The following is a 13,901-nucleotide window of genomic DNA, read 5'->3' as shown; positions in this document are numbered from 1 at the left end:
GGGACTTTAGATGATGTATATAATCAATTCCAAGGGATATAGTTTCGGATGTAAGGCATGCTAATCATATAATCTTTTGTAATTACATCAATTTTCAGTGTAAAAATTATATGATGTATTATGTAAATACTAAGGCTTTAGCCTATTAATCTAATATATCTCCTTATTATGTTAAAAAAAAAAAAAAAAAAAAAAAAAACACAGAAGGGCACTGAACTTACCAAAGAAATGACAAGAGACTTCACAACTTGACAAAGCTAAGGACTCATATTCTCTGCATACATATATATAGAGAAAGAGATATGAGAAGACCCAATTATTTTTTTCCCCTGATGTTCCATTATATAGTAGTACTATTTTAGACAAAAAAAAGTACACTATGACAATTCACATCACTCTACACCTTACACCGCAAGTAATCCCAAGTACAACACTTTTTTTTTTTATTTAAACTTTTTTTAAAATTTTAAATTGCCAAGCTGGCCATAACATTTAATTACCTAGGAATATTTTAAAATCCATGACCACCAACTAATCAGTAGCAGTCATAAATAAAGCATAATTATATTTAAATATCCCAATTATCTTTACAATAGATTAATTAATGGATAATAATTTCTCCCAACAATCTGAAACCCTTAATTAAATTAATTTCTTAATTAAAATTAATGAGTACTGAATACTTAATAAATTAATGATTAATGATTTATCCCAAATTCCAAAACTTGTAACAAAATTAATTAGTAAACTCAAGACTAATTCTCCAAAAGAGCAACACCTTTAATAAAACTGAGTAATTGTTTAATAATTAATGATTAATGATAATGCTTAATTAAGTAATGAATTTTCCCAGAGAATACAGCACCTGTTATGACATTGATGAGTAATTAATCAACAATTAATAAGTATTTATAATAATATATATACTTGCATGCAAAATTCGAATTCAATTGTTAGGCATCGAATTTAATTGTCTTGTATAACGAATTCAATATATTATCAATTATCAATTAGCAATAATATAATATACTTGTATATATTAATAATATCCCTTATATCATCTACATTAAGTCAAACCCATACATATAACTAACCTCATGTTTCACTCCTTAGATCGACCTTCACAAACCAGAGACCAATCATAAAGGGAAGAACAACTAGGCGAGGAAAGAACAATTAGGCGATCGAGGAAATATATTATATACGTACACAAAGAAGATTGAATTGAATTTAAGTAATCCAAAACAAACAAACCCATACTAATAGCCCACCAAAAAAGCAAACAGAATTAAAGCCCCAAAAAAATAAAAGCCAACTAAAGATAGAAGAGGAAGTCCACTGTTTATTTTCAACAGTGTTTGGAACTTACTGTTCATAAGCACAGTAAAAGGCGGGTTACTGTTCATAAGAACACTAGCTATTGTTGTCCTATTTTAAAAAAGAGTTTTAGATATATTCCTTTTAAATTAGAGGTTATTTAATTTATTTATTTTTCACAAGTTTAGAAAATAAATACATATGAAGTAAAAAATAATAATAATAAAAAAAAATGACATCCGAGACAACGCCCAAATCACACACTAGATATAAAACAATTGAACATAATTATCAAATTAAAGAAGTACAAACTAGTAATCCGGGGCATTGCTCAGGATAAACACTAGTTGTATTTTATAGAGTTGATAAAAGTTGACACAATCACACGATACGACACGAAAAAATAGGGTTAGTGTCAAAGGCTTATAAGTTATAACGCTTATAATTAAATGGGTCAACATGACACGACACGAGACGTTTGCCATCTCTAGTATTTTAGAATAATAAAAAAATTTAAATAAAAGACATTAGAATGTTTAAGAATAAAATAATTTGAATTTTTTTTATTGAACATGATTGGCATGTTCAGTTCAGCCCCAATCATTTCAGTTCAGTTCAGCCCCAATCATTTCAGTTCAGTTCAGCTCCAATCAGTTCAGTTCAGCTCCAATCAGTTCAGTTCAGCTCTTAATTTTCTTCTCTAATAAAATAATCATTTCACCTCTATTCAGTTCAACTCAGCTTTAATCAGTTTAGCTCCAATCAGTTTAGTTCATTACAGTTCAGCTCAATTTAGTAAATGGGAACAGGTCCTTATATTGTAAACGAAATTAATAAACATATCGTAATGGAGTATTAATATTGAGACAACGATATGCGTAACCTCTATTAATTTTCTCTCTCTGTTTTCTTCTCCACTCTTTATATTTACCTCTTTTTCTTTCTTCTTCCTTACCTCCATTAATGTTATCTCTTTGTTTTCTTCTCCATTCTAAATTTTCTCTCTCCTCTTTCTTTTTTCTTTCCTTATAAGTAATTTTTTTTTTCTTACATCACTTTCCATCAATTTGTAAACTTCTTTATCCTCCTATTTTGAATATTCTCCAATTCCTCACCATTGTAGCATTCTCCATCATCTTCGTCACGATCGTCACCATTTTCTTTTTCCTTAGTTTTCTACAATATTATGGATTTGGTTGTTATTCAAAATAGATCATCAATGCAGGTTATTTTTTGTATCGTTGGTTTTTAATTAGTTTTAATTAGGTTAGATTTGGGTAAAATTGTAATTGACTTTTCTGATTTTATAATCAGTGAATTTCACATTTTGATAAATTTTAATTGACTTTTTATGGAATCAAGTACCGAGTTTTTGAATATTTTATGAATATTAATTTAATTAATGAGTTTTGTGATGAATTATTGAATTGCTGCATCTTTAATTTGTTTGTTATAATGAATTTCGGTTTTTTGATTGAGTTTCTTATATTTGTGCATAATTTTTGGAAGAAAAAAAATGAACACGATGTACTTTAAAATTGAACATTTAGTACACTAAAAATGAACATTTATTACATAAAAACTGAACATATTTTAACGATTCGTTTTATCTTTATTTTCCGTTAATAATTATATACAATTAATTTGAATTTATATGAATATAAGAAAATCATGTTCATTTTTAATATACTAAATGTTCATAATTTTTTCATGTGTTTGTTTTTTTAGACTAAATTTTTTTTTTTTTAAAATATATTCATTTATTTTTGTGAAATGTTCATTTTATTTGGCGTGGTCTAGCTATTCTATTATTGTATGATAAATGTTCATTTTTAATATGCTAATGTTCATAATTATTTTTGACATGTTCATTTTTTATTAACAAATGCTCTTTTTTTATTTTTATTTTACGTGTTCATAATTATTTTTACACTAAATGTTCATTTTTGAGGTGTGGCCCATCAATTTTGTGATTATCATGTTTATTTTTAACATTGAATTATCATTTTTTAACATGTTCAATTTTTTTAATGTATTCATTTTTTATTACTGAATGTTCATTTATTTTTACGTGTTCATAATTTTTTAGAACATGTTCATTTTATTTTTACGTGTTCATAATTTTTTAGAATATGTTCATTTTAGTGCAGCTAAGACTAATTGGCAATGACGGTGCATGCATATTATAGTTTTTGGTTTGAAGTTTTGATCTTGATTATTTTGGGGAAATTTTGTTAAAAATAAAATGACCTTTCTTCCCAAAAAAATGACCTTTTGATTTTTCCACAATAAAATGACCTTTGACATGCATCTGCTCAAAATAGAACAAAAAACCAAAAACCTGTTGAAAAGGTTAGACCTGAACACGTGTCATATTGTGATTGGCTAGGATTATTTCTTCAATTTTTTTTAAAAGAATTGATTTTGAATTACAAACATACTATTTTTTTTAAAAAAAATTCTCTCTCCTACCCTCCCCCTAACAGTTAGCCACCACCCACAAGTCCACAACACCCACAAAGCCTATCCCCCTTTGAACCTTCCAACCCCCTAACCACCTCTGCAGCCCCTCCCCTTCTTCCTAGCCATCGCTCAACCATCCGCAACTCCAAAACCCCACCTTGTAACCACCCTAAAACCCACTCCACACCCACGAAACCATCCCGCATCCACCCCCAAAACCATTACCACGCCCTTAAAACCCCCTCACCCATTCCACACACCCCAAAACCGACCTTATAGCCACCTCTTAACCACCCAAACTCCTTGAAACTACCGCGAAACAAACCCAGTAACTAACCTAAACCCCTAATCGTTGAATCCCATACAATAATGGATGAAGGTTTGAGTGCGGTTCGCCAATATATGCAAGAGTGGGAGTCGTGGGACTACATTTTCGCCGACAACGTCAGGGGTGGGGGGTTGGGGCTAAGTTGGGCTCGCGATGGCGAGGGCTCGGGTTGGATTCACTGACCGTGGAAGGGCTGGGTTCATGTCAAGGGTGGTGATTTTTTTTTCATTTTTTAAAAATAAGAAATGAATTGTAAAAAAAAATAATAAAAAAAAAACCAATCTATCGCATTGCTACACGTGTCTCATCAACTTGCTCAGTAGGTTATCAGCCGGTACCATTCTATTTTTGGCATATGGTTATCATTAGTCATTTTATCACGGGATAATCAAAAAGTGGATTTATTTTTGGAAGACCGCTGAAAGGTCATTTTATTTTTAACAATTTTTTCATTATTCTAGACCAAGCATAATCTCCTAGAATAATACACATTACTTAAGTAATGTCGGTCAACTCAAGGAAAAGAAGCTAGATAATTCTAGTATTAAAGGATCAAGAATAATCTCAAACGTTTTTGTCGACTTTATCTACTACTCATGCACAACTATATATAAGGGAGTTTGACATATACAAAAACAACAAGAAGCCAAATACACAAAGAGCCTCACACAAATACATAAACCCTCCTTGTAATTCACTACCAAAGTTATATTCCTACAAATTCCCTATACATCTTTAATTTGATTCTGTTATGCACTCACCAACTCTAACAAGTGTTATCAAAGCCAAAGGTTGATTTGAGTGTTTACACATTAAAGATGTCTTCGGTCACGAAGTTCGAGAATGAGAAATATGACGGTAAGATTAATTTCAGCATCTACAAAGTCCAAATGAAAGTCATTTTAGTACAGAGCGGATTAAAGAAGGCTCTGGATTAAAAGGCTAAAAAAACCAGAGTCAATGACAAACGAGCAATGACAAGAGTTGGATGAAAAATCCCTCTCGGCAATCCAACTATGTTTAACCAAGGAGGTACTGTGCGAGGTTGCCCATGAAGACACAGTACATAGTCGGCCAATGGCTGAATTTAGAGTCACTATATATAACTAAAAGTCTTGCTAACAAGCTTCACCTTAAAGAAAGGCTTTATACAATTCGAATGGACGAAGGTAATTCCATTCAAACTTGTCTCGATGAATTTAATTCAATTATAATTAATCTTGAAATTCAGATTTTAAAATCGAAGATGAGGATAAGGCCGTGTTATCCCTACCACCTTCGTATAAATACTTCAAGGAAATTATGTTTTATGGCAATAGTGATACTCTTTCTTTCGAGGATGTTAAATCTCACTTATTCTCAAAACAAAAGTTTTAACTTGAAGTTCTTTCTAATGAAAATGCCGAAGGTTTAAATATATAAGAGATATCACACGGTAGTAAAAGTACCAATAAGAAGTCCAAATTTAATGGACACAAATCCAGAAAATCTTGCAAGTTTTGTAAGAAACTTGGACATACAATTGAAGAATGCTGGTTTGTAAATAAAAAGCTCGAAAAGAAAGAGCAAGAGGAAAAGTCGAAAATCCGAAAGAAACGTCAGAAGCCGGTTTTGGAGAAATAAAGTCCGATGATGAAGTTCTCTTAGCTACTTCACCAAGAAGAAATATATTCGCAAAAGTCTCACTTCACTGACTATCAGCATATGAAGAATATAACTGTTACAATGGGTAACGGTTATCATTGCAAAGTTCGTGGTGTTGGCTCCGTACGGATCAAGACGCAAGATGGTGTGATCAGGACTTTGTCTAATGTTCATCATGTTCCTGATCTGAAGAAGAATATCATCTCTCTTGGCATTCTGGACTCAAAAGGATATAAGATTTCGGCTGAAGGTGGAGTACTCAAAGTCTCCAAAGGTGCTCAAGAAATATTAAACGCTATCAAACATAGAAATCTCTATGTATTACAAGGATCTTCTATTGTGGCTTCATCATACTCAATCCCGACTCGGCAACAACGCCCTCATAATATGGGTCCAAGTAAGTCACTTTCTTATTCTGAACCTAAGTTTCAATCGGGTTTAGTATGTGATATATTCACCTAATGTCGATCGGGTATCATACGACGAGCGCATGCAAAAATTGGTCCAAGGTGGAGATGTTGGGTAATTGTGGCCCAAATTTTATGGCCCAATCCTCTACAATGATGGTGCATGCATAATATAGTTTTTCGTTTGAACTCTTGATCTTGATTATTCTAGACCAAGCATAATCTTCTAGAATAATACACATTACTCAAGTAATGTCCGTCAACTCAAGGAAAAGAAGCTAGATAATTCTAGTATTAAAGGATGAAGAATAATATCTTGAAGGTTTTTGCCGACTTTATCTACATGCACCGCTTTAAATATAAGGGAGTTTGGCATATACAAAAACAACAAGCCAAATACACAAAGAGCCACACACAAATGCATAAACCCTCCTTGTAATTCTCAGCCAAATTTATATACCTACAAATTCCCTATACATCTTTAATTTACTTTCGCTATTCAGTCACCATTAACATTTACAAAAATAATTTTGTTTAAGGCTCATTATTCTCTTATATAATTTTTTGTCAATAGAGTTTTTCTTTTAGTTTGACACCAAAAACATTGGTAATCCATGTAGTCATTGACACATGTTAGATAAACTGTTTTACTAAATTCTTATAACATCTCCCCAAATTAGTGTAATTTGTTTTTTTTTTTTTTTTTTTTTTTTTGTGAATAAAAAAAATGTAATCATTAAAGGATTAAACATGGAGGATTAACCAAACTACACAACAAGATGAACCTTATTTTTCTTAAGATCACCCTGTACCAAAGATGCCCTTCTCTCCGAATACCTTAAAGAGTAGGAAATGATCCACTCCTGTAGATTAGTGCACCCTGGATGGCTGGATCAAATCTTAAGATGAGGACGACTATTGCATAAGGACTCGCATAATGTTCAGCTGTATGAGTCACAATGATTCCATAGCTACAACAACATAGCTCACTATGAAGGATAGCTAAGCTAAACAATGTCTTTAAAATGTAGGTTAATGAATTGAAGACCTGTGTCAATATCTAGTAGCGAGTGCTAAGGCTATGCTGCATAAGAATTTTTTGATGTAACCGATCCACCAGCATATGCTGACGAAGAACATAGAAGAAGATGTAATTATCATTTGACATACCTTAAGTAATAAAGATAAAACTTACAAATTTGCGCAATACATGCACATTGTTCATTGTCATCAAACAAATTTTCAGTAGTAAGTACCATTGCCCAACTCTCATTGATATTGATCGATTCTATACAGCAAGTAAAACAGCCCAACCTCAATGATCAATATCGCATCACTGTACATCTGCCGACCAACCCACCATAACTTTCCCTCATTCTAGACACGCCATAAACATATTTACAAGCTAAACGTTATTATAGAAACTCCACTACTTCTAGAGGAAAGAAAAAGGATGGAAGGAATAAGTGCTCTATTATAGATACATGTTGAACTGTGGACTGACGGATGCAGCCATTATCCATGTACAGTAACCAAGAAGCTGACTCCAGTAGGCTTCACTTTCACTAGCCTGGGTCACGAGGACGAGCAACCCAACATGAACTGAGTGCACGGAGACGACTAAAGTACTCCCCCAATCCTGCTAATCCTCTGGCTGCTTGACGGGGATCAAGGATCCGGTACATCAGTTGTAGGGTTTGCTCACGCAGATGGTCAGCCTGTTTAACAATACAATTTTGAGAATTGGATTGACAAGACAAATTATGACAGGCATACAAAACAATATATAGACTAAAATTGAATTAAGTTCTCTCATCCCGTTCCGTCTGCTACCTACTTCTAGTGACAAGTTTTCTTTATCAATCTAAGTATCTTCCCCCAACAGCAAAGTTATTATACTTTACAGGTGCAGCATTAGCTATGAGCACACTTGAGGTCATTGGTTGACATGTAATGACAGTTTCTCAACCGCCTTTAGGCAGACCAAAGTAGTTCGTCCATGTTATAAAATACTCCAAAGTGGCTTCTACTTACCGATCTATGTTACCTGGGATTCTTCGTTCCACCCCAACTACTTGTGTTGGATCATCAGCACCCTGACATGGAATAGATACTTGGCACTTCATTTTTAGACTACGGAAATTTTCATGAAATAGTCGTTCTGACACTTAGACACATACCACTGTTTGACATGCCTCATCAAATAGATTTTTTTTTTTCTTTTACAACTTTCATCAAGAAAACCTACTATAAACCAAGTATATATGGAAATATGGAAAGCAACTGCTACACTCTAGTTTTCCCCTGTTTCCCAAAAGAAGGTCCAAACTATCAAGTATTGTAGCTATTATAGTGAAGTGAGCAATCAGAATGTCAAAGCAAACAAAAGATAAGATAAATAATGCCACATGACAAGCAACTACATATTAAGACTTCATTGAATAATTAAGATGATGTCAAGAATGGGAGATGACGTGCATTAGTGAATTACCTGGTTCACAAAGCCTTCTATAGCTTCTAACTTCTCCAACGCGGAGGTCATCTGATAGCCGTACACTTCTACAGCCATCGGATCGGTGAACATGATGTCATTTAGAGTGTGCTGGAGTTTATCCATCCCTCTTGACAGGGCCTCCTCAGCTTGTCGGGATGCATATTGTAGTTTACTAATTTCTTCCATTTGTTGATTGCTCAAGGGCTGAAGTTGTGGCAAAAGAATCTGCAAAAAACCATACATTGAAATCTTATAAACAACTTTAAGGACTTTGGTACCAAAACTGATTCAAATGAAGCAACTACATCAATTTGACACGCATCCAAAGAAAAACAAATAAGTACTCACCCTGTCTCAAACTTTATCTACTAAAAGTTCTTACTCCATCCCATTTAATTACACTCTTACCTTAATAGGAAAAAAAATTCTCTCTTTCTAATAATCTCTCTATCCACTTTCAATATATTAGTTCGCATCTTGCATACAAATAGGAGTGCCAAGGCATAAGTGCAAGATAAAATTGAGACTGAGGGAGTATGTTTTATGAGTTAACAACATCAACTCAACACAAATTGCTTAAGTGCAAGAAAACAAGGCAATGAGTTATGTTGGCACTTCATGTAATGTAATAGCAAGATGATTACAAATTATGGGACCAAGTTATTATCAGATATCCGATGAAGAATGCTAAAAATGTGAAGTCACTTGTAGGAGCATCCAACTTTCTCTAGCAGGACATCAACGGAAATTTCTCTATAAAAACACTCATCTTAGACAGAGGAAGATGACTCATAAGCTTAGAAAGTCACAGCCAGCAGGTATCAATGCAACAAAAAGCAACAACTAACGTATATCCATCATTACAGGACGTTGGAATGTTAAGGATTAGACAAGAGGTTTTATCTTTATAATTTTATAAACCCATAGAAAGAAGCAGTCAAAGGTTTCAAACCTATACATACTTTATCTACCCTTCAAATTAGTGTTCTTTCTGGTTTCAGCTTATATTTATATCTCCCCCAGCTCCACAGATGCATAACCTGCTATGGTATTAAAAGCTAAGACAAAGAAATAAAACAAGGAATTACATTTAGGAGATCAGATGGCCGGAATCCTCCAATCCAGAGAAAGAACCGCTCAACTGGTGTTCTCCACATGCCAGACAACAAGTAGAAAACATCAGCCTTTGCTGCATCTGCTTTAATCCGAAAGAGGCTGTAATAGTGATTCAAGCCACTTTCTACAAGGATTCGCAGCTCGACATCAGACACATCAGCTTGTAGAGCATTTTTAAGTTCACAATTCTGCCGATTTTGTTCTTCAACCCAGTGTCCATATTCCATTTCAAATGTGGATAATCCTGCAGATGATAAGCAGTCAATGGCCAGCTACACGAATCAATATCAACAGCTACTTACACTAAGTATCAATAGATCGGTAAATCAGAAACTGGCATAACATCATATAAATGGTGGTACAGCTATAGTGAGTAAATGAGTAAATCACAGTATCAAATTATACTACAAAAATAAATGCAGAGAAAGAACATCGAACAAATTAAAACATATAGTAAAATGTATAGCAAAGAGATAGCAATAACTATGGATAAAAATCTGAATTCGATGATAAACATGAAGGTGGAGTCAGATTATTAATTGATGACAATGAAACCATAGATGGAAAATATAGATGCCAATAAGTGAAGCCTGCAGCATGCAAACATATCATAAACTACAAATAAAAAACACAAACCTGTGCTGATATGTCCTGCAAATCCAAGATTAGCATGTAATGCAGCCCCAACATACGAGTTCTGTAACAGTCAATTCACCAGTCCATTTATAAATCATACGAGCCTCACAATGTCACGAGTAATATCAGGTTTTGATGAAGATGAAAAAAAAAAAAAAAAAAAAAAAAAAAAACCCTTACCTGTTGTTTAGTTTGCTGAATTTGTTGCTCTAACTGAGCAAGCTTAGAACGACAACTTTCTAAATCCTGAACATAAGCCTGTAAGAATGAAAGCATATTAGACTAACCCAGAAAATTCAATAGTGCATAGATTTATAAGCTGCTTCCTCAATATGCAGATCTATGTACCTTTTTTCTCATACGGCTTTTCCTTGCAGCTTCACGATTTTGTGCCAAACGCCTTTGAACCTGCAACCACGTGTTTTATTATCAGAATCTACAGCCCTGAACATTACGAGATTTGAAAACAGAGCAAGTGTACCTCAAACCAGAGATATGTTCTCGGATATACGAAAAACAAAGTTAGACGAGCAGGCTAAAATGGGAGTTGAAGTGGATACACTTTACTAAACCTCTTTGATGCTCAATGATAATGTTAAAATACATTAGATGGCATGCTATAACAATGTTACATCAGTTGTTTATAACGATTTAGCATCGGTTTCTACCACCTTAACCCCTTCTCTCATTTCTTGTTTCTTTCCCGACAATAACAATCAAGACTAATGTGACTAAAATCACTAAATAACCAGTCTCATTAGAAATTCAGAGCTAGAGGAGACGAAAAGGAAACAAACTAACTACTACAATTTAGGCTAATCTTAAACTTCACCATGAACATTTAGGGTTCACAACTTAAAATTGAGGACCTCTCACATACATGACACAAGAAACGGAAATCAAATTATAATACCTTCTCAGAAAGTCTTGCTGCATCTTCAACACTTAAGGACGGTTCCATCATCTCAGGAGAAACATACTCATATTCAAACTGAGCACAGGAAAAAAAAAAAAAAAAAAAAAAAAAAAAAAAAAAAAAAAAAAAAAAAAGCCCTTTAGAATAACTTGAAACAAGAATGCTTGGATTTGGCAACAGAAATAATCATTGACTTTCACCTTATTCTCATGTCCAGATTCCGCCTGTGTGCTTGAAGATGTACCTGCGCCGGAAGTCATCAAGGCTTTTGAGGTATCCCTCCACATGCTCATTGCTTTAGGTAATTCATATATTCCCATAGTTGCAGAGTTGGTAACTTGAATTGTGGTGGAGCTCATGATCTACAAAATAAGAAAGGAAACTTAAATAGCCAACACAAGAAAAAGCAAAACCCAAGAAAACTAAGAAACTTGAATGACTCAACTCATAACTACAAGCAAAAATTGCAGAAAGGGTGAAAGGCTGCCAAAACATCAAGCAACTTTGGAGATCAATTATTTAGTGTGACAGGCAGTCACAGACAATGAAGACAAATCTAAAGACGCATCAGCTATGCACATGTAATTCATACTTTTTAAACTTAAGGGTTTCAAAAACCATAATTCCCTATGCAGTCAAAATTTGTAATCATATTGAGAATACAGTCTTGAGAAAAAATGTAACATTTTCCATCAATGACCTGTTTATGAAAGTAATTCTTGAGGTACTGTCCGCACTTGAAATTTCGTGTCCCTTTAATAAGTTCAGACAAAGAGATAGACAAAAAAAAAAAAAAAAAAGTTATCTCGACAATGACTTCCCTTTATCTGCCAACTAAAAGAAAAAAGGTTCTGCAATGTTCTAAGGTGAACTATGACATAAGAAACATTTTTATGAAGAGGCCATGATTATGAAAATTTCTTTTTTCCAACAATAATTGGGGAGTATACACAAATAGTCCAGTGCCTTACACAGAAGAAACCTCAAGACAACAAAGATTAAACATCCAAGCCTATTAAACAATTCTACTTGAATATCTATGTACATAAGCATCACTGAGGGATTCAGCGATTATTAATCTATAATTGAAAAATCAAACCTCGCTCTTAATACTTCCCATAGTTATAGCAAATTAGCAAGCACCTTATACATGATAGATAGATAACTAAAGATTTGGACATATTTTTGACCAGCCATATTCAATTGCAAAACCATCAAGCCCCCTTCTTACACCACCAAAACTCTTCTCAGCCCTCCCCCCTACAACAAATAAAAATCACAACTACTTCCACAAGACTTGATATTCTGAGCTTTCATATTGGATATTTTGAAGTTAACTGATCATTGTTACTACGATCAATCAATGCATAACACCACTAAAGGATTCTATTACTGACTACCATAAAAACTCAAAAAAGATTTCATCAATTAGGACAAACCAAGTGAAACAGAGAAAGTGCTCCTAAGTTGATACCAACTCAGTCACACGACTAAAACAAACAAGTCCGAGTAAGAACCGACCATTCAAATACTAACATATAAATGTTGTGATTTTGTAGATATCTTACTTCCCAACAATAATTCAATACTTCCTGAGCATATAAAATGTAAAAATATATGATTAAACACTAACACCATCTTCCAAATGTTGCCTAACAGCAACCTAAGTTTCAGTAATAACACATAACAAACACAATTTCATACAATAAACAAACCCCCACAATCATAAACTTAATCAATCAATAAGCAAAGTAACCAAAATTTCTACAACACACACAAATATCTATTATAACAAACACAAAGTCCAAAGTAATAATCTTAAGCACAAACAATGAACAATATTTAGCAAAAACAATGAATAACACAAAGAATAAAATAAGTGTAAGAGAAAAAAAATCATCAAATACCTCAAATTCTCAGCAAGAAGCATAATCTATTCTGGGTTTTGCAAAGTAATTAAAAACAGATGAAAACCCCAGAATCTTAAGTGGGCAATCACAAGTACCCATTAATTTGATTGGAAAAAACAAAGCAAAAGATGAAGCACCAAGTTGATATTTATAAAACCCAAAAAGCAAAAACATTTCTTAATAGAATTTTCAATAATTTTCTTGGGTTTCCTTTTTGAGATAGCTTTATCTTTTTTGAAGTGGGTCGAATATGAATGAATAACAGTGGAACAAGGGTAAAAAGGAGACGAATTGGGGTAGCTAGACTAAGCAAAGGGCGTCATATTCTTGGAAAAGTTGGACATGCTGAGTTGATTGTCTCCCTTGTAATAGGATTGTTGTGTTGTTAGTGCAATTGTGGTGAAGAATCAATCAAAGATACTTGCTTTCGAGTACTGGATTACTTATTGCCTAAGAATTTGTCAAAAGATGAATCTCATTGAATTCCCATTTAGAAGGAAATAGAATCCGTCTCGTGTCGATACACTGTGAACCAACTTACCAACTACGGTTAGTTACTCGTCCCATTAATTACCAATTGATTTTTGGTATAGTGGTGATTGGATCTATACTTGTTAGGAAGGACTCGTGTTCGATCCCTGCAACAATAATTGGAAGGAGACTAGAACCT

At 33.5% G+C, this 13,901-nt stretch overlaps 1 protein-coding gene across 1 annotated transcript; it reads right to left on the bottom strand.

Moving 5' to 3' along the window:
• Window positions 1-7,298: 7,298 nt before the first annotated feature.
• On the bottom strand, window positions 7,299-13,663 carry LOC145639086 (transcription factor TGA7-like). Its single transcript, XM_081690230.1, has 9 exons — window positions 13,229-13,663; window positions 11,522-11,683; window positions 11,319-11,396; window positions 10,754-10,813; window positions 10,586-10,663; window positions 10,406-10,466; window positions 9,742-10,013; window positions 8,651-8,878; window positions 7,299-7,877 (listed from the first exon to the last, which is right to left on the bottom strand). The coding sequence occupies exons 2-9, from the start codon at window positions 11,678-11,680 to the stop codon at window positions 7,725-7,727; spliced, it is 1,089 nt and encodes a 362-aa protein (XP_081546356.1). The 5' UTR covers window positions 11,681-11,683; window positions 13,229-13,663; the 3' UTR covers window positions 7,299-7,724.
• Between the last annotated feature and the right edge of the window lie 238 nt (window positions 13,664-13,901).

The sequence above is a fragment of the Chenopodium album genome, chromosome 7, assembly GCF_948465745.1.
Source record: "Chenopodium album chromosome 7, dcCheAlbu1.1, whole genome shotgun sequence".
Taxonomy (NCBI): domain Eukaryota; kingdom Viridiplantae; phylum Streptophyta; class Magnoliopsida; order Caryophyllales; family Amaranthaceae; genus Chenopodium; species Chenopodium album.
This window is presented reverse-complemented; position numbering and strand designations above follow the sequence as displayed.

What these genes read in the sequence shown, in the direction of transcription:
- LOC145639086 (XM_081690230.1), bottom strand. Translation starts at nt 11,680, where the DNA reads ATGAGCTCCACCACAATTCAAGTTACCAACTCTGCAACTATGGGAATA. An exon ending in AAAGCCGTATGAGAAAAAAG is followed by an intron (nt 10,664 to 10,753) that starts GTACATAGATCT and finishes TCATTCTTACAG; the next exon opens with GCTTATGTTCAGGATTTAGA. An exon ending in TGCAGGACATATCAGCACAG is followed by an intron (nt 10,014 to 10,405) that starts GTTTGTGTTTTT and finishes TATCATCTGCAG; the next exon opens with GATTATCCACATTTGAAATG.